Source organism: Struthio camelus, chromosome 2 (assembly GCF_040807025.1).
Source record: "Struthio camelus isolate bStrCam1 chromosome 2, bStrCam1.hap1, whole genome shotgun sequence".
In the NCBI taxonomy this organism is placed as follows: Eukaryota; Metazoa; Chordata; class Aves; order Struthioniformes; family Struthionidae; genus Struthio; species Struthio camelus.
The window spans coordinates 116,098,130-116,121,863 of record NC_090943.1 but is presented as its reverse complement, the minus strand read 5'-3'; the positions used below and the strand labels follow the sequence as shown (position 1 = coordinate 116,121,863).

The following is a 23,734-nucleotide window of genomic DNA, read 5'->3' as shown; positions in this document are numbered from 1 at the left end:
AGGTGTGATAGTACAGGATAACTAAACAAGAACCTGTGTGGTTTTTTTGAAAAGGTATTGTACAGAATAACAACATGACAGGTGTTAATAGTTTTCTTACAAGTTAATTTTATCTGAGTGATTTGCTATGTTTTATAAAACTCAACCCCAACTTGAATTCAGCCTGCTGAAACTACAAAGCAAAATTTTCTTTTACCTATGTTACAGGTGTATACTGTTAGGTTTAGCCTCCAAATATAGGTGAATTTCACATGAAAACTTTTATTCAGAGTCCATACACTATAATGGAAAAGATGCGTAGAACTAGAAAGTGCTAATTAGATAAATACAGTGGGATGAAGAACACCAGGAGATAAGGGAGGTCTCTTTCATTGGGATTTGAGGAAAATTAGAGATGGACAACCACTGAAGAGGCCTGTTCTTTCTTGAATGAGAGTTCATGGTCCAATAATCATGGCATGTCTTTGTGACGTGGCAAAGGGTGATAATCCTGATTGATTCATGATGTTTTTTCTTTTGGGGGGGGATTTGTTTGAACAGTTTCATTCCTTGGCTCCAATGTACTATAGAGGTTCAGCAGCAGCTGTGATAGTTTATGATATCACCAAACAGGTAAGACTTTCTGTATACTGTTTCTCTATGCTAACTATTCCACTTGAATTTTGAGTTAAAACCCACAACTACAGAAGCATTTACATGCTATTTCCTGTTCATATCAGTCGGGTACATGTGCATGAGTAGTTTGTTTAGATTTGGACGGAGGTGCCTAGGTGTCTTCAAAATTTAAATGTAAAGTCCTGCTTCTGTGTTATTTAGAATTTGTCCAGACAAAGGTTAGAGACTGTATTTTAGAGAAGGTGCTTTGAATTTCCTCTGGTTAAGTAGACAGCATGATATCCTGCAACACCCCTCCTCCTGCAGCCTATATTCTCTATATAAAATTGAGTTATTACTACAAAAAGCAGCTAGCTGCTTTATTAACTGAATAGAAATTCTATTGTTCGCATATTACTGCTTTTAAAACTAATCATTTTTAAGTATGCATATAATCTTATGTTTGTATTGAGATACTGAAGTCGTCCATGGTTGCTTTATTTTGAAAAATGTAATGAAGTAGTAAGTCTCTGACCTTTTTTCGACATTATTAATTTGGAATGAAAACTATTTTCAGATCATAAACTGTTCTTGCTCATTTCTCATACAGAAGAGGCTAGGAAGCTCTAGTTATACTCCATTTTCACTGCTTTTGAAAGAAACCCCCACTGATAAAGCCGAGTTAGACGAGACATTGATATGGGGATGGTCAAGATAGTTCGCTTACACTTTTATGCTTTCTTGCAAGTTAAATTATTTACTACTAGGGTGAGAGGGCAAGGTTGGTTCTCCAGTGCCTAAGGGCAATGATTTGTTGCTGATGATTGTGGCCATTGTTGCACAGTGGTACTGTTCTCCTTTGCTAATTTGCCAAGAAAGCATGAGGAAGAGTGAATCATCTGATGGATTTTTATTTTTAATTTAAATAGTTGATAGTCTGATAGTTAATCTTGTAATGCGTTATAAGAATAGAACTATGTTCTGCCAGCCTTTCTCAGATCTTATGTGGAACAACTTGCAGAATGAAGAGAGGAAAATAGGAGAGGAAGGTGAATGCGCATTTCACTTTCTGATGCTTAATGTTCAGAGAGTTGACTATTATAGTGGAATTAATTTTTTTTCCCCCAGATGTTTGGCTGTGCTGTCCCCTCATAGATACAGGTACAGCCCTTACTGATTTAGGCACAACTTGCATGTGCACTTCTGATGGGAAAATTTGGCTATAACTTATTTAGAAGCTCTGTTTGAGTTTCAGTAACCATCCCACAATAAAATTGAATCTCTAGGAACAAGAGTGATTTTAATGCTATTAGTCCATTAGTATAACAAAATTGGAATTGTGCTATTAAAAAGTAGGCAGCCTCAACAGGTGTTTGAATTTTGTACTTGGAGAGAAAAAGCCAGATGAACTATCACCTGGCTCTTCAGTTTAGGAAAGAATAAATTGAGGTTTACCACGTCACAGAGTTAGAAATGCTGGTGGGAGTCATACCTCTTCTAGATGCTGCTGAAAGTATGACAGTGGTTGAGATGGTAATCCACTGGCTAGAAGTTAAAAGTAAACAAGTGAAGCTCACATTAACAGTGAGAGATACTAGCTACTAGCTAAACTTAAAAGAAGAGCTGTGGCGGTTTCTTCAGCAGTGAAAATATAAAAAATCAACATTGAATGTTTTTCTTTTAAAAAAAAAAAAAGAAGTTTTTAAGTTCAAGCAAGAATTAATTTGGGGAAGCCTCGTGACCTTAAGTTTGAAAAGCAGATTGCATAGCTACAGTGATCCTCTTTTGGCCTGGTGATCTGTGAGATTATCATTGCATTAAGACCATCAAAGCTGTGTTCCTTTAATTTTGAAAAATAACCAAATACTTGAGACGAGGCTGTTAGCTATTTTTTATTTTTCTGATTTAGGATTCATTTCATACTTTGAAGAAATGGGTGAAAGAACTAAAAGAACATGGTCCTGAAAATATTGTAATGGCCATTGCTGGAAACAAATGTGATCTTTCAGATATCAGGTAATACCTCTATTTTTGTTGTAGCATTGATTGCTGTTAATATTTACAGATATCATTTTGCTTTGTTGTTATCATAGTATATCATTTTGGTCATCTGTACTGAGTCTTTCCTAACACCAGCCATCCTATCAATATGTTTGCTTTCAAGAATATACAACCACACCTCAGCATCAGCAGCTCAACTAGAATTATATACATATTTTTTCAATCTCTCTTTTGCAGCCCTTCCTCTGTATTTGTACAGTCTGTACCCTCCAGGTGCTGAATGACGGGGAACAGAAAACTCTAGTATTCTTTTTTGTCCTTGTTTTTAATTTGTGTTAAAAGGTGCAGCACATACTAAGCCATGAGCAAAATCAGCGATGTAAAGCTAGAAGGATGGGCCTAAAATAGAATACATTTATTCTCAGAGAAGCTTTGTGAACTTACCACACTTCACAGCAACTGAAACATCTGATCATTTTATTTAACTGATTGTACCAGTGTCATTTTAAATTGCTTCATGACAACTCAGGCCTCCCTTGTTGTGGAGTGACAGAGATGCTGCGTTTTAATCAAATGAAGGCTTAATACTGGGTATAGAAAGTTTTGCGTGTATATGTTTTTTTGTTTTGTTCTGGATTTTTGCAAGTTCATGTCCCATGTATAAAGCAGAGAACTCCCCGGGTAAATAAGGGGAGGGCTAGATTCAACCCTCCTGCAGACGAACCAAGATGATCCTATTTGTGATGCATTGGAAGCCAGGTTTGCTCTTCTGTTTGCTCTTCTGTTTTGCATTTGTGTTTGTCCTTTCTGGAAATGGAAGCACGCTCTGTTGTACAACAGTAATCCTTTGTGTCAGGCCATAACTCTCTCTTTTCTTGCTTCAGCTCTGAGTATAGACTTAGTGGCCAAATTTGATACTGTCCTCTTAGGACGCCATAGGCTCTTATAATGGTTCAAATACATTCCCCTGTTTTATAATTGTTACTTTGGCCCAGATTCACCACAGCCGTGATACATATGTGTAACTTCAATCACATGATACAGTACATATGCATATGGATGGACCTGTGCTGGTTCCCTTCCCTCCCCCCCCCCAACCTGTCACTTATCAACCAACACGAACTAAAAAAAATCACTGCTTTCTGTTAAGACCTGAACAAGCCCTGACCCTACAAGATTCCTGACTTCTGTTGGCCTAAAAGTGGAGGATACAGATAGTATATTGCCATCTCCTACATGATGATAAGAACAACTTGTCAACACTTATCAATCAGCTTGTCAACACTGTGAAAGCAAGTCATGAAACATGAGACAAAAGGTTTCCAAATGTGAAGTAAGAAAGGAAGAAAGAATTATAAAAGTAAAAACAAAAAAGAGGACAAATTGGAGCTTTTGGTTTCCCTGAGACTCACTTTAAATTTATTGCTTAAATGTTCTCAGCAATACATTTACTTGATTAGATCAGATTAAATCAAGGATGTTAAGTCTGGAGATTGTCACAGATGGCAATCGGTGCAAATGAATCAATCAAGTGAGTTAAAAGGCAATGCTATGCCCTTCGGTGGTATGTGCCATGCCAGCAAGCTTTTAACTGGTGTTCTGCCACAGACAAGTGTGCATGGGGACATGAGAAAAACTTCCACTGTGAAGTGGTGTGAGAATACCATAGTTCCTCACAGAGTGACTGTTTTCCCACTGAGTTTTCCTCAAGCAATACCTGTTGTTGACTGATCATCTCTTGCTTGCTCCTGTTCAGTCAGTACAACTCTTCCATGCACAAAATATTCTGGTGTTGCATGCTGCTCATTGTCCTCAAAATAGCAAATGCCTCTTGCTCATTTTGTTGTTGTGGTTGTTTAAATAGTTGAGAACAGTTCTGGGAATTTTTTTTCTTCATGGAGTTATTTTCTTTGCATTCCCCCAGCCTTTTCTGCTTCTAAAGTTCTCCGGTGATGTCCGGTTAAAGAGATGTTGGTGAGCAAATAGAGTGGGCTATATTATATGTGATATGTTTTCACAGTTCTTCCAGAACTCTGATTGTTTATGCAAAACATGCAGTGGTATGTATTCTCTGACTGTTTCCTGTCTTAAAATTAACTTCAGTAAAACTGCTGTTAGGTGAAATGTGTCACCAATTTATCGCATTTTTTTCTCCAGGGTGTAGGAAATACATAGGCTTTTGGGTTGGAGAGTTTAAAAATAATATGATGTGAACACACAAGAGCAAGCTGCTGTTTGAATGCTTTTTTGGCATCTCGCTTCGGTTTTATACTTTTGACAGATGTTTTGCTGGGTATTAGAGAGCTGCTTTTATGACCAACATGAATAGAAGCAAAGAGGACAAGCTGACCGGCTCCCAGTTTTTTGATTCAGCCATCTCTGTCACTCTAGGAGATAATGTAAGGAGGAATGAACGGAAGCAAAAAGAATTTATTATTTTCCTCTAGGAAGAGGCTGGCACTGTTTCTTACAATCATTAACATGTTACCCTCCTCATTTATCACCTAAAATTAGGGTTTGAGCTGCCAAGATAGATTTGGGAGACTTGGGACTCATGCTGCTCTGCTCAGTGTCGTTAATAGGCTATCAGCAGGTCTTGGCACTCTATCAAAATAAATTTCTTCCCTGACTTTGAAGAAATTTCTACTGGTGGACAGGCAATTTTGATTAGTATAAATCCTCATCTTTGGTATTAACTCTAGTACTGCTGAGTGTTTGGCGTATTTTTAAATAACAATCTCTTCCTTCTGACAGGTCTTTGAAAAACAGTCTAACAGAAAGGAGCTGAGACTTGAATATTAAAATGCTATAAGTGTCCAAAATATTTTTTGAGCAACATAGAAGTCAGTCAGTCATAACAGAAACTGAGAAGTGTTTTTCCTCCCTAAAAATATGGCGCACCTTTTTAATAAATCATGTTCACTGGAAAGTGCCAGGTCTTTGGTTAGAGAATTCTGTTCAGATCATTCATTTGTTCATCTAGAACACTTATTCAGTAAATATTCAGATCATCTCAAGGCAGATTGAATGAACAGAATGCTTGGGAAACATTCAAATGAAATAATTGGCACCTTTCAAAGTAAGAATTCTTCTCACTTTCCCTGTAGCCCTGGAACAATACTATCTCAGCACTCCACTGACGATTCCTGCCTTTTTGCCACTTCACCTTGCCTTATGTTTATTCATTTCTTGGCTTTTGTGCTTTTTCTTTCACACAAAGTAGAATCTCAGCAATCTTGACGTCTAGGTTAGGATAACTACATTTGATGTATACAGCCTTTCAGTCCTGGCAGCGTTGGATGGCATGCTTATTGCCCGCTTGTAGTGGAAGCTTATAGGCTTCCTTTAGAAACGTTGTCAGAAAAGGCTAAGAAGTTTCATAGTGCTTCCTAGGAATATGGTCACTTGCTGCTGTTTTACCTTTGCCCAGAATTCTAAAATGTGCTTCTCCTCTAAATCAGAGCAAGATGAAAGTCCTCATTACATAGCCCTGTGTTCCCAAATTTCTTTCATTGCAGTGGTTTGAATGTTATGTAGTTAAGTTCCTTTTTTTTTTTTCCCCCCCTTCCCAATCATCTGCAGATGGTGGTACCTTTCAGAATAAAGTCCAAGATGCCATTTCAGAATTACTAAGAGGAGTGCTGCCTTCCCTGTGTCTTTTGGAATAGAAAGACATTTAATAGGAGTAAGCAATTACTGGAAACAAGATCTAAATTCGGTTACTGGAATTGCAGCCTAGTTTTTTGGAAACAGTTTGTAATAAATGGGAAGCAATTATTCTGCCTCTCTACTTCTTTCCTATGACCAGCAGACCTATATTTATTTAAAATATCTACCTCTATAAACTAACTGTGAAATTATATTGCTGTGCTCTCGTCTAGGTACCTTCTGTTAAAGTCTAAGACACTTGTACTAGGAATCTCTGGATTGGTACCTCAGTGCTGTGAGGTCAACAGGTTGAAGCCAGTTCTGCGTGTGCAACAGACGACTATAATGCCGCACAAAACATGCTAGGTGATATATTGAACAATTGGAAAGAAAACAATTCTGGCAGCCCCGAGTCCCAACGTGTATTCCCCTGAATTGCTGCATCTGCAGTGCGCATTGGCTTCCAGTCTCTGGTTCTGCACTATTGCTCAAAAATGAGGAAGAGCAATGGTTACGGACAGTAGCAGGCAGATCCAGATTTGGCTTTACCCACCTGACTCAGACAGATACAAAATCAGCATGGGGCTTACTTTGTATCTGAAGCAGAGGTCATTTGCAAATTTTAAGTTGCATTTACAAGCTTTTGACATTTGAAGCGTTGGCTACGAAATGAGGATATTCTACCAGCAATTTTAAGGCAACTTTGCTTTCATAAAGTGGCGCTGACTGGTCTTATTCTCCCAACAAATCTGGCGCACTCAGAGTGTTCATGCTGATGTGTTTGAAGACAGTGGCCTTCATATTTCTTTCGGGATCTGTCTTGTTTTCCTGCTGCTTGTAAACACTTAGATATATGAGGCTCTTACTGTTTTCTTTTAGAAGAGTTGTAACGCACCTTGTTTGAGTGCTTGGTATGGATAGTTCTGCTTGCTGGCTGGATCAGAAGAGTTGTATGTCTCTTCTATAGTGTTTTAATGCTTTTCTGGGTAGAGTCAAATTTGAAAATCAAACCAACAAAAGAATAAATGGCGATGTCACTTAAATTATCTTCCTTTTTTTAAAGCATGGATTCAGCAGCAGGTCCAAGAAATCTGCAAACCAGTCATCAGTGAAATTTTGATATTTGAGTGTGATAATCTAAATTTCAAAACAAGAAAAAAGATGACACTTCTTTTGTAAGGAAGGTCATACTAATGCATTTCTGATTAATCCATGTTTAAGGTCTCTTATGTTGCACTACAGGAAGGTTCAGATTTAGTTAATGTGTATGGTTGACACAAACTATTTGGCTGCAAAACTCTTTTTAATAGTATTTCTGCTAGGGAAAGGTCAGATAGGCAGACAGCTGTGATACACATGTGAATCATAGTCTTATCTTCATATGAGTTTGAGAGGGAAGAAACAGGAGCATGAAAATGAAGCCATTTTGAAGGAGGATTATGAGGAATAGCTGTGCTTGGGCAGATGTGGTACATATTAACTCACGGTACTAATGTGATAGTCTGGCTTTTAAGAACTCACTGACTTATGAAAGGAAATCAAGTGCACGATCACAGTGGTTAATTTGAATAAACAGCCGTGTACATTCTGGAACTGGTTTCCTTCTTAAGAAGGAATCTACCACATACCGTGCTAAAAACACCTGGGCCCTTTGAAACACATTATTTTGTGAAGTACACAATGGTTTTTCATGTCTTGGACCTGGTCATGCTGGGTTATTTGGTTGTATTTACGTGGACCTGGGTGGAAACAGGAATTATCAATGAATTTTAATCAATCTAAGATCAAGATATGAGAAATTGCAACTAAGAAATTAAAATCTTTTTTGAAAAGTTGCTTTCTTCTTTTTGTCAATGTTTTCTGTAGGGAGGTTCCTATGAAGGATGCCAAAGAGTATGCAGAATCTATAGGTGCAATTGTTGTTGAAACCAGTGCTAAGAATGCCGTTAACATTGAGGAACTCTTTCAAGGAATAAGTAAGTAATTTTTCTTGCGGTGGTTGTTCAGAGGGCATCTGAAAATAATTCTCTTTCAGGTCTAAGAACTTTTTTCCCAAGAATAGGAACAACCTCCTGGGCTGGTAATATGACTGGTGTTTATGTCAGTGTAAAGTAAGAATGACTTTGAATACGCTAGAGCAAAACAGTATATACTGGTAAGCCTATTCCACGTAATTCTGTATATAAATCCCGGCCTGGGCCACATCTTCCGTTTCACACTAAGCCCGCTGTAGAGGAGATACTGTTGATCTTATTATGTTGATAAAACTTTCTTTTGTTGAGAAAGTGCCTGGAGGGCTAAGATAAGTAGAAAATAGTCATTGCAGTGGAATCCGATTAAAAAAATATTTTCTTTCCAGATCTTTTAAACAAGGTGAGATTGACATCCCTCACAGGGAGAAGGAAAAAAAAGTCTTACTCAGTTTGCATTCTAGGAATTCCAGTTTCAGTTCCTGGCTGAAAGCGGAGAGAGAATTGCATAGCCTTGCAGGCTGGAAGGAACCTCGGAGGTCGTCAGTCCAATCTTCTGCTCAAAGAAGACAATAGTGAATTTTTCTCCTCCAGGCCGATGATGAAAGATACTAAACGGAGAGGTCCCAGGATAGACCTCTGAGATTCTCCACTCGTAACTGGCCTACGTACTGTTAACCACTGCCCTTTGAGTCTGATGATTCAGTCTACCTATCTAGACTGTAACATCCCAGCTTGGATGCCAGGATGCTGTAGGAGAAAGTGTTGAAAGTCTTGCTAAAGTGAAGGTAGATAACACCTACTGCTTTTCCCTCAGTCCACAGATCTAGTCATTTTATTATTGAAGGCGATCAGGATGATCAGGAATGGTTTACCTTTGGTAAATCCATGCTGACAGTTCTTGGTTACCTTTTTCACCTTCACGCGCTCAGAAATGGCTTCTGAGAGGACTTGCTCCACGATTTTCCTAGAGACAACAGTGAGGCTGACCAGTCTGTAGTTCCCTGGTTCATTCTTCTTGATCTTTCTTAAAATGGCGTGTCACATTTGGCGTTCTTCAGTCATTTGGGGACTTCTCCCAATTTCCACAATCTTTCAAAGACGATAGAGGTGATAAGGAGCAGCCTTGCATCATCATTGGCCTGCTCTCAGCACGCCAAGATGGGCAGATGTAGCCCATCTTGTCCCCTTCTGGACCTGCAGGGGGGTTGAGATTCCGTAAGAGATCGCTAACTTGATCCTTTTCCAGTACTGGTGGTTCCTTCTCTCCCTGAATCCTGTTTCAGGGCACGGAAGCCTAGGAGCCATCATGTGCAGCTCAATTTCAACTTCATCTGTTTCTTTAAGGTCTTTTTTTCTTTCTTTCTTTCTTTCTCTTCATATGTTGATGATTGCCTTATCATCTACCACATTTTGCCTGAGACAGGGCCTGTTCACGTGTTGCTTTGCTTGCAAAGGATGCATTTGAAATTGTGAATTAATGAGAATTGATATTCCTAGAAGACACTACCTTTCTATTACCTATTTAGAAAAAGTACAAATGTGTAACATGGCTGTCTGAAGGAACCAGTACTTCCTTGTGATAGTTTACTTGATTATCTGTGTATAGTGGTTGCGAATGTTCTAGTAGAGGAACTCCTCCATGCTGTGTAACTAAATAATTAATTTATGTCTTTAATGGGCAATGCTGCAGCTGGCAGCATGCACTGCCCCTAATAATGGATATATTAGATGAAGAAAATCAGCTAAATTGAATTTAGTATGAACCAGATAACTAAGCAAGTGCACCTAATTCCACAGGCAATTATTTCTATATATAGAAATATTTGGTCTCAATGGATGTACTTGTGACCTTATCAAGAACTCAGAGGAGAGAAAGGAGAGATTTGGTGGTATATGTTTATAGAAATATAGTGAAAACCAAGTGAAAAATGCTTAACTGCCAGGAGAGTTAATATGAATGTAGATTATTTCTGTGACTGAGCAGAGGGCCTGGATAATAACTTTCTCCTGTCTTATGCTACTTCAGTCTTTGAATTTAGGGCTTCAACTGAGTAGGCTGCATTTTCCAAGAAAGTCAGTCTTTGGCCCAAGTTCAGTGGCAGCAGTTCTGCCTTTTCTATGTATGAAGATTCTCTGTGGCAATATCTTCTGGCCTGTTGACTAATTTTATCCATGTGATGCCCAAAAAGTCATGCTGCGGCTTTAGTTTTCCTTTGACACTGCCTGAGAGTTTGTGGCTTCTCACTGTGCTTCTGTAGAAGGGCATGATTCTGCTCCTCAGCCTCTTAACAACGAGGCAGCAACTTCAGTTTTCATAAGACTTTTTAGGCAGACAGTTAATTCAATATATTGCCTATTTTACAGCCTGGCTTTGAGAGGATGTTCCAACATATGTGGAGAGTTTCTCCATTAAAATTCTTACTGAAGTCGATATAACAAACAGAAAAAGTAAACTAAATTTTAATGTAACTAGAAAGTTACCTCGTGCTTGCTTACACTTTTCATTTCCCAGGAGTATTTCAGCATAATCACTTTTCCTTTTTAAGGTGTCTAACATCTGCCCCTTTTCCAAGGAAAACATTATGACCTGAGTGAAATTGCGTAACAGGAAGGGGGGAGGAATTACTATAGGTAATGATCTAAAGCGGGGGGGGGAAAGGGGGACTGGGTTGTTTGGCTGGTAACAAGATGAATCTTAACAAAATTATGGAGGCTATGGAGAGGTGACTATTTTTAAGGATATTATGTTGCACTATTTTAAAAAGATATTTATTTATTTAAGAAGTCTCTCTTAGGATTAGCAGACTGCTTTGAGGTACGTCTTAGTTGCACAGTCTCAACACAAATACACTGTCCTTAATTATTCTTCTCGGGGAAACTGCAAGATGTGAAGGACTAGAATCAATGAAAGGTTTTGATTTCGGGAAAATGGAGCAAATTCAAGAGGAAGGGGATTCTGCAGTCGATATGGTTAGCAAATAAAGTCAAGGAGACAGACTAAGCCAAATTGTTAGCCAAGCCGATGTTCTCTGCCCTGGAGAGTTTGCACTAAGCTGCATGATTGAATGCAACTCCTGGCTGTATGTTGTACCTCTGATTTCAGACAGCAATCCATCCTGATTGCATTTAGCAGAGCCTGACTAAAGACGTACTGTGATTGTGAAACATCACATTTTTTTAATGGTTGAGAGTTCGTAGGATCAACTGGTTTTAATTTCTTTTTTCCAGCCTTAGAATAATCGTATGCATAGCAGCTTCTTGGAGCTTGCCACCAGTTTATACCTCAGCAGCAACAAAAATGCCAGGAATGTATTAAGCAATAGCAGTAAAGTTATGCATGGACTGTACAAGTGGGTCATACCACTTCTGTATTGTCCCTTCTTTTTTGTGGGGTTTTAGCGCACTGACCATTGATTGTGCCTGTGAAGGTGGCTTACCCATCTGGTTTTTAATGACTACACAAGTTTTCCCAAGTGTACTGTAATTTTGTAGCAGTTACATCCTTGTAATTTTCAGGGGCCCATTCACTTAACAAATAAAATAAGTCCTAGCTGTATTATTCACGTCTATCACGCACTGAGCTGTTTCTCTTTAATGTACATATATTGCCTACTATAATAGCATGAAGGTGTCCCATATATGAAACAGAAGAATACATAACTGATACAAGCCACCCTTTTTAAATGTCAGAGCTGAGAATGTCCATCCTAGGTTAATACCACTTTGCCTCAGCAGGTCCAAAAGTAAACAGACAGTGAGACAAAGAAACCACTGAAGAATACCTAGCTAAATGAAATATGAAATAAACAAGTGCTTAAACAAAAAGAAATGATGGTTGTACATTATTTTTGAAGCCTGGCAACTACTGGGGACTAGTGTGCTGCCACAGAAGCTGAGGCTGAAGCATTTCAGCCTCTTTCATGCGGGTGAGAGCGAAGTGAGGAATAAGATCAGAAATGCTGTACAGAAAGCGTGTAAAGAGTTGTTAGCACTCAATCTTACTGATGCCAGTACTCAGAGAATGTGAGACAGGTTCATGTTTTGATATCCATATAAGAAGGTTCTTCCTAGACGAGGCTTCCTAATTAGAGCAGAGTGTTTCTGGCTCAGGATATAACCTTTCATGTGGTAAATGCTCCGTTTTAAATATATGAAGCTATTGATTTCCTAATGCCTTGCCTGCAACTCTGATGCTGCGTATTTAATGTGACCCAAATGATTATTTCCTAGAAATACCTAGGAGACTAAAACAAAAAAACCTCTAGCGTATACGGTTTAACAGGTTGTATACTGGAAAGACTACAGAGGGACGTTTAAAATGTCTGTCTGTGAGAACTGGGCGTGATCCTTTTCAGATGAAAAAACACATTTGATCCTTGCACTGACTGACTTAAAATGGACTTGCTTAGATGAATGGAATTGTAGATGGACAATTCTAGAGCTTTGTGAAAGAGAAATACTGTGGTTTTTATTCTGTTGTCTGCTGATTTATGGACGTCTGTGAACTGCTTTGAAGAGGTCTATGAAAGGCATTTTAAGGCAGCAAGTTCATTTATATTACACAGCAGTCCACATATGCCACTTTTAAGGAAGCCCAAGCTCAAAACTGAATTTTTGTAAGGGACAGTCATCTACCGTGAAAGGATAAAAACCATTGCCCTGGCTTACATAAAATGAATGTTGGCTAGTATTTTCTTTGTGGCTTTGCTCCTCATATTCAAGGATTATGTCTCCTCTTCTTGCCTTCAAATTGTAATTAATGGAGCAAAACTTACTAGCCTCTGGACAACTGTTAAATTTGTAAGGTGCTGGGATTTCTCTCCAACCATCAGAGATCTCCTCAACATAAACTGGTAAACAAACTAAAAGAGCCCAAAGTTAATTAGAGCAGAACCTCAAATCAAGGTTGGATCGCCTAGTAATTACAGTCATTAGGCATTTTGTTGTTCGCTTGGATGATTGTAAGATCTTAAGTCTTCTTTTTTGTTGCAGATTTTAATTACATGAGCAAAATATAGTTGTTAGTGTTTCTCCTAGCCAGAACTTCAGTATCAGAATTCTGCACTTCTTGCTTAAAAAGGGGGGAGGGGGGGGTCTTGCATTGAGATGCTATTAGATAAGTTATTAGCAATATTAAAATAATTGCAACTTAATTATGTTTAATTACGCAATATCTTTGATGTTGTTGATGTTGTAAATATGTGTTACCTTGTGTGGAAATTTACAAAAATAAATGAACAGCACTCCTCTCTGTGTCAGTTGGGGCACTGCAAAAATGGAGGAGAAAAAGAGAATGGGGAGAAGTGGCTGTTAGCCCTTACTAGTGAAGTGGGCCAAACTATATAACCCAAGTGAGAGACATGGGGAAATCCTAAAATACCAGTGAAACTGGTTTCAAAGGGTGAAAGGATTTAGGGAGATAAGAAGTATGACTGTTGTAAGTCGTACAGGCGCAGAGAGGATCATGTATGCAAATACCAGAACTGTTGGATGAGATGTACCTGCTTCATTCTGCTGTGAATGAAGCAGGCACGTGAATCTCACGGGTGGCTGTGCTTTATTGACATGGTTTATAGAGAGCAGTGCTTTGCAGGGGCTCACCTTGCTGTAGTACAGATGGCAATTTTAGGAGGAGATTCTGACCGTTGTACCGTTACTTGAAGAAGTCTAGCTTTTCTCAGGTGAGTCGCAGCAGTCATATCATCAGAATGCTGTGACAGCTGTCAGACTGCTGTTCTGGAGCCCCAAGGAATCGATTTCACATTGTGCACTAATGAGAAAAGCCCCTTCTTCCAGCCCCTAAAAATTAAGTTTATACAATTTTCAGAAAAAGAACAGATGGAAGAAAAGCACAGAAAACCACAGTGCAGCACTGTGATGTGCCATTTAGTACCAGAACCAGATTTATTGCAGTTGTTAATAGGACTGTGCTTCTTTTGCACCTGAATTGGATTGTCTGGATGTACCAGCTTGGATCGATATGGTACTGGGTCAGTCACATCCATTTTCTTTCTGTTACGCGCTGCGAAGCACCCTGTATCCAAGGGACTGTGGTGTTTGTACTTTTGCCAGCACAGTAGCCCATTCTCCACTTTAAGGATGTTCTAACCTTTTGTACAGTCTTGCACTGGTCAGTGATAATACTAGTCTCATTTAAAAAAAAAAAAAAAAAGTGCCCAAGCCTGATTTTTCTGAGCTAATGGATGTCATAGCTTGTAACTGGAGTATCACGCTTGAAAGGGAACAAAGAGAGTACTTGAGAAAAAAAGCAGATGAGTATTGCTTTGTTGCAGCTGGAAGTGTGGTGCTGCAACAAAGCAATCCTCATCTGTGATTTTTTTTTTTAATTCTTCTTGCAGAACTATTGCCCAGTCCCTGTTGTCTCTCTTGCTTTTTGCTCCAGTTTTCATTTTTCTCTCCTCTCATTTTGTTTACCTCTTGTCCCACCCTCTCATTTCCCAATCTCTTTGCCTCTGGCACTCTCAGAACCACAACTCCCAGAGTGCTGATTAATCTCTTTACATTAACAAGTCTCAGATTCAATAGCCTAAGTTGGAACTCTACCAGGCATATGGAGAAGGCTCTGACCTTCATTCTGGGCTGCCTCAGCCCAATTCAGACATGCCAGAAAGGGGAGTTACAGTTGATGTAGTGCTTTCCACCTCTTAACTTGGATGTTTCACTTCAGAGCCTTGACAATTTCTGTAATTCCATCTTTGAGCAGTCTCTTGTGATTTACTTTTTTTACACATCATGCTGTGTTTACTAACAGGAGGTCATAGAGGACCCCAAGACCTGTGCCCATGTGTAGAGATGCCTGTTTATAAAACAGTATTGTTGCACAAAATAATCTAAGAATGATGCTCTAAACATCAGTGAAGTAGAACCAAATATATAATCAGGTAATTAATGCAGTTACAAAATCTGATCTTAAATCACAATCAATGGACTTTACTGCATAGAAATACCAGCAATAGGAACCATATGGAACTTTATACTATCTCTATTAGAATGATTTAATTGTATATCTTTAAGTTCCCAATTTCACCAGTACAGTGCCAGAGTTCTTAGATAAATGTACGTACATTTATTTTTCTCTGGGTGATTGACCATTTCATGTGGTCATGAAATGCTGTTTGTATTCTTTAGCCAAATGGTAAGCTGGCTAATTATAAGCCTGCTATGTAAAATGTGTAAAAGATACTTTATTTGTGGTCTAGTTTGTCTTCTTTTAAGTTAAGCAACAGGAGAGTTTCATCTGAACTTCATCTGGAACTTTTGAGAATACTTCATCTTAATAGAGTAGTCTTTGGTTTGAAGATGAATTGTCTTAATCTATTTATTTCTTAAACTGGAGAATTACTGGGCTGAATGTCAGGGTACTACTGCTCTCCTCTGACTTGAACTGCATGAAAGAAGTAGCATAAACAACAATATTGGAGGTTATCTAATACAGAGGTGTCTTTTATTCCTCTGGAACAGAGACTATATGCCAATGAGATGGTATATACTGTTTTAAAGTATATACTGTATATACTGTTTTCAGCATATGACCTCTGTTGATTCTGACTCAGTGCCAGCTAGATTGAGTTGGTGTTGGGGCTACTGATGCTGTATTTATCAAGAGCTGAGTTATGAGATGAGATGATTGCAGTGCTTTTAGGCAGTTATAGTGATTCATCTGGTTTGGAAGCACCAAATGTAGATGAAGGCTCAGCATTTCACTGCTGATCCTTAGAGTTCTTTTGGCACTTTCTTAAACCTTTCTGTTGTGAGACTAGCTGTTAAGGAGGCCCAGGGAGAGGCAAACTGGACCCAGTATTTTCTTTTCTCTCTAAAGCTGAACAGATTTCTGACTGATGTTTTCTTGTTACCCAGATCCATTACTCTGTAATGAAAATACAGTTTTAAAGTTAACATTATTTCCTCTGGCGGTTGGTGAAGAATCACAGTGTCATTGGCTGTGGGGCCAATTCCGAGTTGTTAGACTGAGTTTTACGCTCTGAGAGAGTTGCTACTGTCAATTGTATATCAGATGCTAAAAGTTCCTTGAACAGGGATAAGTCCTGTTATTAAAATGATTTAACTTGATGGCTTAACAATTATGGTAACAAGAGAAATAATAAGTGAGAGAGTACTCACCTATTGAAAAAAATCTTGGAAACTTGAAAATGCAGTTTAAAACTTTATTTCCTCATATTGAATACGAAGGGGGAATCCAACCAACAGAAAACACGACCAGTTAATAGCAAACAGTACCTATGTTCAAAAGCCAGAATAGCTAACAGCACATGTTATGTCTAGAGACCTTTTTCTTTTTTATTATTTGTAGTTTTTATCTGTGTTTTTGTTGTTTTGAGAAATGGAATAAACCAGGGTGATTCTTAACTGTGTCCTCTGTCCGACTATATTATGTCCTGTTCTGAATTGGACAAAGCGCTTACTGACCTTGAAGCCTGCAATATTTTGGCTCCAAAGATAAGCCTGCAAGCTCTTGTGCATACCCATCAGAGTGCTTTAGAAAAGACTTAAAACTCTGAAGTAAGTACTATGAAATGCGGGATGAAAAACAAATAGAGGTAACATAATAAATCATTCATGTGGACTTCTAAAATAGACTTTAAGCTAGTTTGCCTGTACAAGCTCTCCTCCTCCAAGCTTACTGGTAGAAGAACTAAATGTTGAGAAAGCATTTGCGTAGTGGTATGTTACGGAAATCATGACAGTTGATTCCAACATTTTCAGCTACGTTGTGCTCTAAGGCAAAGGGAGAGGGTTTTATTTTAGCTGGGATTGAGTTCAAGCGCTTTGGAAATGGCTTGAACATTAGAACAACCTAATGCAGTTGTTCTCTCTGCATCTCTACAATGTCAGCATTACCTGTTTGGAAAAGCCTCTTACAAATAATAGGTTCTGCATATTCTCTAGATTTAAAGAATTAGTGGACTCTCTTTGTCTCCAACCAAATCGGCAGAACTGATGCATGTAATGTCTATCTGTGACCACTCATTCTGCTTTTTATTTTATTTTGGAAGGGCATTTGCATTATGTTTAGACTTAACGTTTATAAGCGGGGTAAAGTTGATATTTTAGTGACTTAAAACAAAGTGCAGTATTGTAATGTCAGTGCATGCAGAAGCCCTCAGGATACTTATTTCTCACCATGTTGGGTCAAATACAGTATTTTTATCTTAGTACTGTGAGGAATTTTTGCCCTCCTGTTTGGCTGTACAAACACCCAAGATTCCGTTTCAGTAGTCATATGCTTTTGCAGCAGAAAATGCCTGTTCAGAACTGAGCAGGCGTACATTCAGGCGTATCGTTGAATACAATAGATGAAATTTTGATGGCTTTGATTAAAGGTAATTTAGGGATGAGTTTTGCAAATTAAATTTTGCTGTTTTAATTTCATTGGGATTGAATTTTTCCTAAATGCTTTTAACTCGCCCAAAAAAATCTCTAGTAATTAGCAGACTGTAACATATGAAACTTACAGAACATTTAGCAACAGAACTGTGAATAAATACAGCAAAAGGTGAGGAGAAGTCTGAACTGCAAGGTTGAGATGCATTATGAAGAGTTCTTCAGTGATTTTATGCTCTGAAAGTATCACATAACAAACATGTTAAATATTGTAACTCTTGTTATTTGACATGGGTAATGGTAAAACCAGGAGTAGTTCACAGAAAGCAGATTCAACTTCAGGAAACATCTATAGCAAATCCACAATGTCATGAGAAAGTAAGTTACCGTGACGGCAAGCTCTCCAAGATACTGACAGAGAGAATACACAAAGGGCTTAATGGAAAAGCCAGGCCTGTACCAGTGACAGAGGACTGGACCTGGGAAGATCTTGCTTTTGCTTTTATGATTATAATTAGTGAGCATATTACATGTCCTCCATGAGTAGGAAGCCAGTTAGACAAAAGATGCAGCAGCACAGAAGAGGTGCACATGGCAGAGGCTTGGAGCCATGCTTTCTGCCTCAGGAGAGATCTTTGGAGCTCCTGTGATGCTGAAATTCTTTCCAAACACTTTAAATAATCACACAATAAGGTGATTAAAAAGTACAGAGTGTAGGGTTTTTGTTTTTTCAAGTAATCAAAGCTGTCAGATGGGAAGACACAGGTACAAGCAAAAGCAGAGAGGGATTCAATGAAAAGAACGGATTTGTTTTTCTATTCCAAGCGTGGGCAGCGTGTGTTTAGTTCCAGTGTTTTGTAAAGCTCCAGTGTACAAGAAGTAAATGCCTTTGAGATTTAACAGAGTCGAGATCTTTAATTAAACTAGCACCACTCACACATTTAAGTGAAATTAGGAGAAAGCTGAGAAATTTCTGTTTCTTTGTTGTAAGGGCTCTCAGTAAGATAATTGTTTTTGAAATACACTGAAATTAGGTTATACGTATATTTAGTGCTTTCTGAGTGGGCATATCTGATGAATTTTTTTTAAGCTGTGAAAACATTCTTCTCTTATAAACAGGATGCAAGGAAGAGGATTCAAGGTACACAGAAGACGGTCATTTCTGGTGAAATCTCAGATGTAATTCTTACGCAAGCTAAATCATCCTAACTAGTATCTGCCTGTGTTGTGGCTACATCGGGAAAATGTAATTCACTGTCTCCTCATGTCTTTCAGGTCGGCAAATTCCACCCTTAGACCCTCATGAAAATGGTAACAATGGAGCAATCAAACTTGGAAAGCAGACTTCACAGACGGGTAGGCGGTGCTGCTGACCCAACTTGATCTCTTTTGATTTACTTGAAAAACAGCACCCTTTGCTTTTTCACTGAGAAAGGACTTCGTGATCTCAGTGATGTGGCTCCTTATCTTGACAGCAGTAATATCAACACTCCCAATGAGTAATAATGCAAGGACCAGAAGCAAAAAGCTTTACTTCAAAGGGATTTTGCAAAACCCAGTTGGAAAATCCTCTAATATCCTATCAAAATTACAGTGGCAAAGTACTCTGATTCTCTGTTTAAGCCAATGACTGATTTTTTTAAATAAAAAGAACCTTTTATACATAAACAATTTTAGATTTGCTAGAAAATATTCTCTTCTTACATTGCAGAGTGGATTTGGCATTTTTTTTTACAGTTTTCTGTGTAATAGTGTGTAAAAAAAAAAAAACAAAAAAAAACCATAAAACCTGAATTTTGTCTTGCAGTTTCTCTGCCATTTTTCTAGCTGGACTCTGCTTCTGTGTTTTTCTAAACCTGTAGCTTCATCTCATGATATCAGTAAACATCAGCAAGAAATGGACTGAATTTACTAATTAGAAATATGGATCCAAATGAGTGCAATTTTTACAGGCTGTAAGTCAAAATCTGGGCCAGGAGATGTTGAGCATATAAAAGAAGGAGTTGTCATAAAGGAGATGGCTGAACGCCATGCAGTTCCCTGTCTGTCCCAGAAGGACCTGAAGTTCCAGCCATTGCATTTTGTCCAAATGTACTTCCTTTCCAAGGCTGAGGCTTTACTAATTACTAGAATTGTAAGAACATAAATGCCAGCCTAATCTTGGTTATTTTTGAGGTTTCCTCCAAACCTGTCCCCTAGACTACAGTTCTCCGCTCAAAGATAGCGCTTCCTTTGTAAGACAGAGAGCCACACCGCCACAGTGAGTCGAGAGGACACCATCCTTGTCTCACTGTAGGTTTCCAGGAAGTGTCAGGGAGGTTGATGGAAGAGCAATACTTTTGTGCAAAAATGGCTTAAGAGAGCATGATATAATTTGAGGTTACAGGCTGGAATCTAACAAAATGAAACGGAATGTTTCTTTAAAATGCAGTTGGTTCACATGCAGAATAGTCTCTTCACAGATGTTGGGATGTGGTCTGGCAGACCCTTTTCCAGTACCTTTAAAGCTTGAATCACTTGAAAATACAGTGTAGAAGAAAAAAATGGTGGTTATGAACTAGCAATAATGTAAAATGGTATGTGTTCTGCACCTCTATCTTTTCTGAATGTGTGTGACTGAGATGATAAATTACAAATTTCTCTTTTTCATTAATTCCATTGGAAATCTGAAGCAGGGTAAGAAGTGCAGACTTCAGAACCAGCCTGCATTCTACAATATTAATTTGTTTTCTTTTAGGAAAATTAACCTTATTGTACATTTGATGGGGGACTTGTATCAAAAGCAAACAAAAGAGAAAAATAACTTTACACTTTAAATCAGGTGCAGGCAGGCTAGAGGTGGGCATCCATGTTTATACACGAAAACAGACTTGATTGCTTTGTTGTGAGATTACTTTGATAAAATGGAACTGGCTATTAGTGCCTGAACCAGAGCCAGCTGAAATCTGCGGGAACGTTTCCTTGTCTTCAGAGGGCCATTTACATGTGGGAAATATCCCATCTGACTTTATCTAAGAATCTAAACAACAGTATTTTTTCACATACAATCCGTGTCTTAGATATTTTGGACTCTTTGGAAAGTACTCATGCATGAGAATATGTCCTTGGATAATACGTACAGAATCAGATACAGGGAACAAGCAGAAGAAATGGGGTCTAAGGTAAACTTTCAGTTTTGTTACCTGTGCTGATCTATGATCTGCACCACTGCTTAGTTGGAGAAAGCATTTTAGAGATAATCCAGGGTTCCTCAAGTGACAATTCAGCAGTCATCTTAGCCTTTGTTGATAGTGCGGGGAGGGAGCAGACAGGCTCTTTTAGGGAACGTTTCATCTCATCCTAGTTTATAAGGGAGTCTGCCAGGGGTGCCTGTTGCTTTCTGCTGCCTATTGAGGGAGCCCAGGCAACTACAGTAATGCAGATGAGGTTAGTCTGACCTTCAGCACTCAAGAAATATCAAACTGATCAACAGCACAGATGCATAAAATTTATGGGACCTGTGCTGCGAGAAGTCTTGTTCTTCCTAAATAAATACCAGCAAAAGGCTGCCCCAGCTTCCAAGAAAACAAGGTGAGCCTGAACCAGCATTTTTAAAGGTATTAGAAATTTTCATTCAATACACATTAGTTGCACATAACTGATGTTTAAGTTGTTTTCATAACCCGAAGTTTGGCATACTTTTTTTTTTTTTAACGTGGCATCCAAAAACACATTAACCTCTACTTGAGATGTGTGAAAGCTTCGTAATACAACTCATGTTAGAATCGGCAATAGATGCCAATCTGTATGGACTAATTACTGCCCTAAACAACCAACTCTCACAGCTGCTGTTGAGCTGTATGTGGAGCAGAACAGATTTATGAGTTATATGCTAAACAGCTTTAAATTGGAAATTGTCACAATGGTTCTCTTGCAAATTTTAAAATTCAAATGCTAGCAAAGTAGGCTTAAAGATATTCTTACGTTAGTTAGGCCAAATCTAAATCACCAAATTCTAGTTTTAGTCCAGGAAAAGTTTTTAATTAATAAGTATTTTGACTGAATAAAGTTTTGAAATTTGAAATTTTTTACCTCTGAAGTTACAGGTGAAAGAATAATAGGCCACTGTGATGTGCAGAGTAACTTGCATTTGCTTTGTAGACAGGGCTAGCCTGTGACTATGGTGCTGCCTATCCACTGTGTGTCAATCTGCCTTTTCAAATGGGGAATGGTTTGTTTTAGAAATTATGCTTTTCAAAAATAAAATTCATGATTTCAGCTTCCTTTTGTTGCTTGGAAAGTACTGCCACCCTTCATAAATAGTTGGAAAAATGACATACGAAAAAATGGACTTGAAGGCAAAAGTTTCAGTAGCAGCCATTGTTCCTCTTAGTAGTTAGTGGCTGGTTAAGAATGAAGTTACTGTACGGGAGCACTTGACTCCATAGCTGATCTGCTCTAATAATAGTGATGCATTTCTACACTGGGCAGCTCTTGCTGGACTTGTCAAAGATGGGTTTTCTCAAGAGAGCTGGTGACAGGACTGAAATACAAGCTGCAGTGCCAAGTATGTTTGGTGGAGTCTGTTTGCACCATCACTCAAGACTGTGACAGTCCAGTTGTGGGTGACTTGCTTTTCTGGCTTGTCATGAACTAGTTACTTTAAAAAAATAAGAAGGAACTAGTTTTCATATATGCTCTGCATATGTTTGTGTATATAAGTATAGTTTTATATTGTTATGCTGACATGTAGTGTTTTTTCACTATGTCTGGTTCACATATATTCCATATTGTATACTGTAAGTAGATTTTTGGTTAATGATCATTTCATCTTGAACTTAAAGCTACAGGTCTACAGGTTGAAGGTAGCAATAAGATGGAGATGCACATAGGTACAATTGTTGACTTGCCATTCTTATGCATGAAAATGGCATATGACAGAAAGCGTTTGTCTTGCAGACTGAGAAATATGAAAAAGGCCATTATTATCCAAAAACTGGGACTCCGAAGTATTAGTTACACTCCAAAAAAGGAAAAAAAAAGTGATTGTTTTTGTTTATGGTACAGCTGTTCTATCTGAAGTGCTTCAGCATAGTCTGGGTCTCTATTAATTACTAGAGAAGTCACCTTTCATCCCTTGTCTTCAATACTCCTTCATTGTACGTGGTAATTAGCATTACCAGATAGATTGTACATGAGAGCATTCTGACCCATAATCAGACCTTTTCAGTACAATGACGATCTATTTCATTATCCTAACCTTAATTATTTAAACCAGAGTCAGTGATAAATTGTCAGCATAAAGTGACACATGCTAAGTACTCTTCCTCTGTTTTGTTTTATGTAAGGGCTTTGACTGGGCTGGACCCACTCGCTTCATGTATGGGATGCTGCAATCTGTTAATACTTTACCTTCTGTTTTACATATTAATTGTATCATACCTAATAATATTTTTTGGCCTAAAATGTAGTTTTTGTGTTTTATTTAACCTACAATGATTAACGCTAATAAATGTTTTAAATACCTCTGATTTGGGCATGTCTCTGGTTTCAGTAAAGCAGAACAAAATAAATCACCTTTTTCACACGATTTGCCCTTGGAAAAGGGCTCTCTGCAGTCTGTGGATTGCTTAACTCGGATTTAAATGCTGCTTGAAACCTGTGCGACTGCCCTTTTGGCAGAAACTGAATGCGTTCCGGAAGGATCCTAGAGTGCAGGTGAGCCTTTTTAAAGAGCAAAAGAGTATTTGAAAATCCCTTTGCTAAAAGTTGTTTAAATTACCCAGCAAAAGAGAGGTATTTGAGCAGCCAGCACCAGCTTGGAAATTTGGAAGGGAGGCTGTCAGTGAAAAGCAAGCTTGCAGTTACCACTCGCTTTGAATAGCAAACATGAGTAGTATGGCTCAAATCACACTTTCTATTATTTACATTTTTATTTTTAGGAGTATGTTTCATTTGTTTTTTTGATGTCCCTAGAGCTTGTCTTTAGGGGTTAGAGTTAACACTCCCTTAAGAAGTATGCAGTAATTCATACTACCTAGTGCTGTTGTTTTAAGAGGTCTTCAAAATCACTAGAAATTGTTTGCACTGTCTGCTTCACATTTTCAAAGTTGTTACTGCAACTATGAGGACTGTGAATAAAGTTTTCCCTTTTTTTTAATTGGATTTTGGAGCAA

The 23,734-nt window shown here is 38.3% G+C and overlaps 1 protein-coding gene across 2 annotated transcripts in view; it reads left to right on the top strand.

The window, feature by feature from the left end:
• The window catches only part of RAB31 (RAB31, member RAS oncogene family), a 67,358-nt gene extending 44,775 nt beyond the window's left edge, over window positions 1-22,583 (top strand). The window contains exons 4-7 of one of the 2 annotated variants that reach the window (XM_068932166.1): window positions 541-612; window positions 2,504-2,610; window positions 8,110-8,219; window positions 18,855-22,583. In XM_068932166.1, the coding sequence (XP_068788267.1) occupies window positions 541-612; window positions 2,504-2,610; window positions 8,110-8,219; window positions 18,855-18,952 (387 nt within the window). In that variant the 3' untranslated portion in view covers window positions 18,953-22,583. The remainder of the gene's footprint in view (window positions 1-540; window positions 613-2,503; window positions 2,611-8,109; window positions 8,220-18,854) is intronic. The other variant, XM_068932167.1, reaches the window with a different exon arrangement.
• The last annotated feature ends 1,151 nt before the right edge of the window (window positions 22,584-23,734 follow it).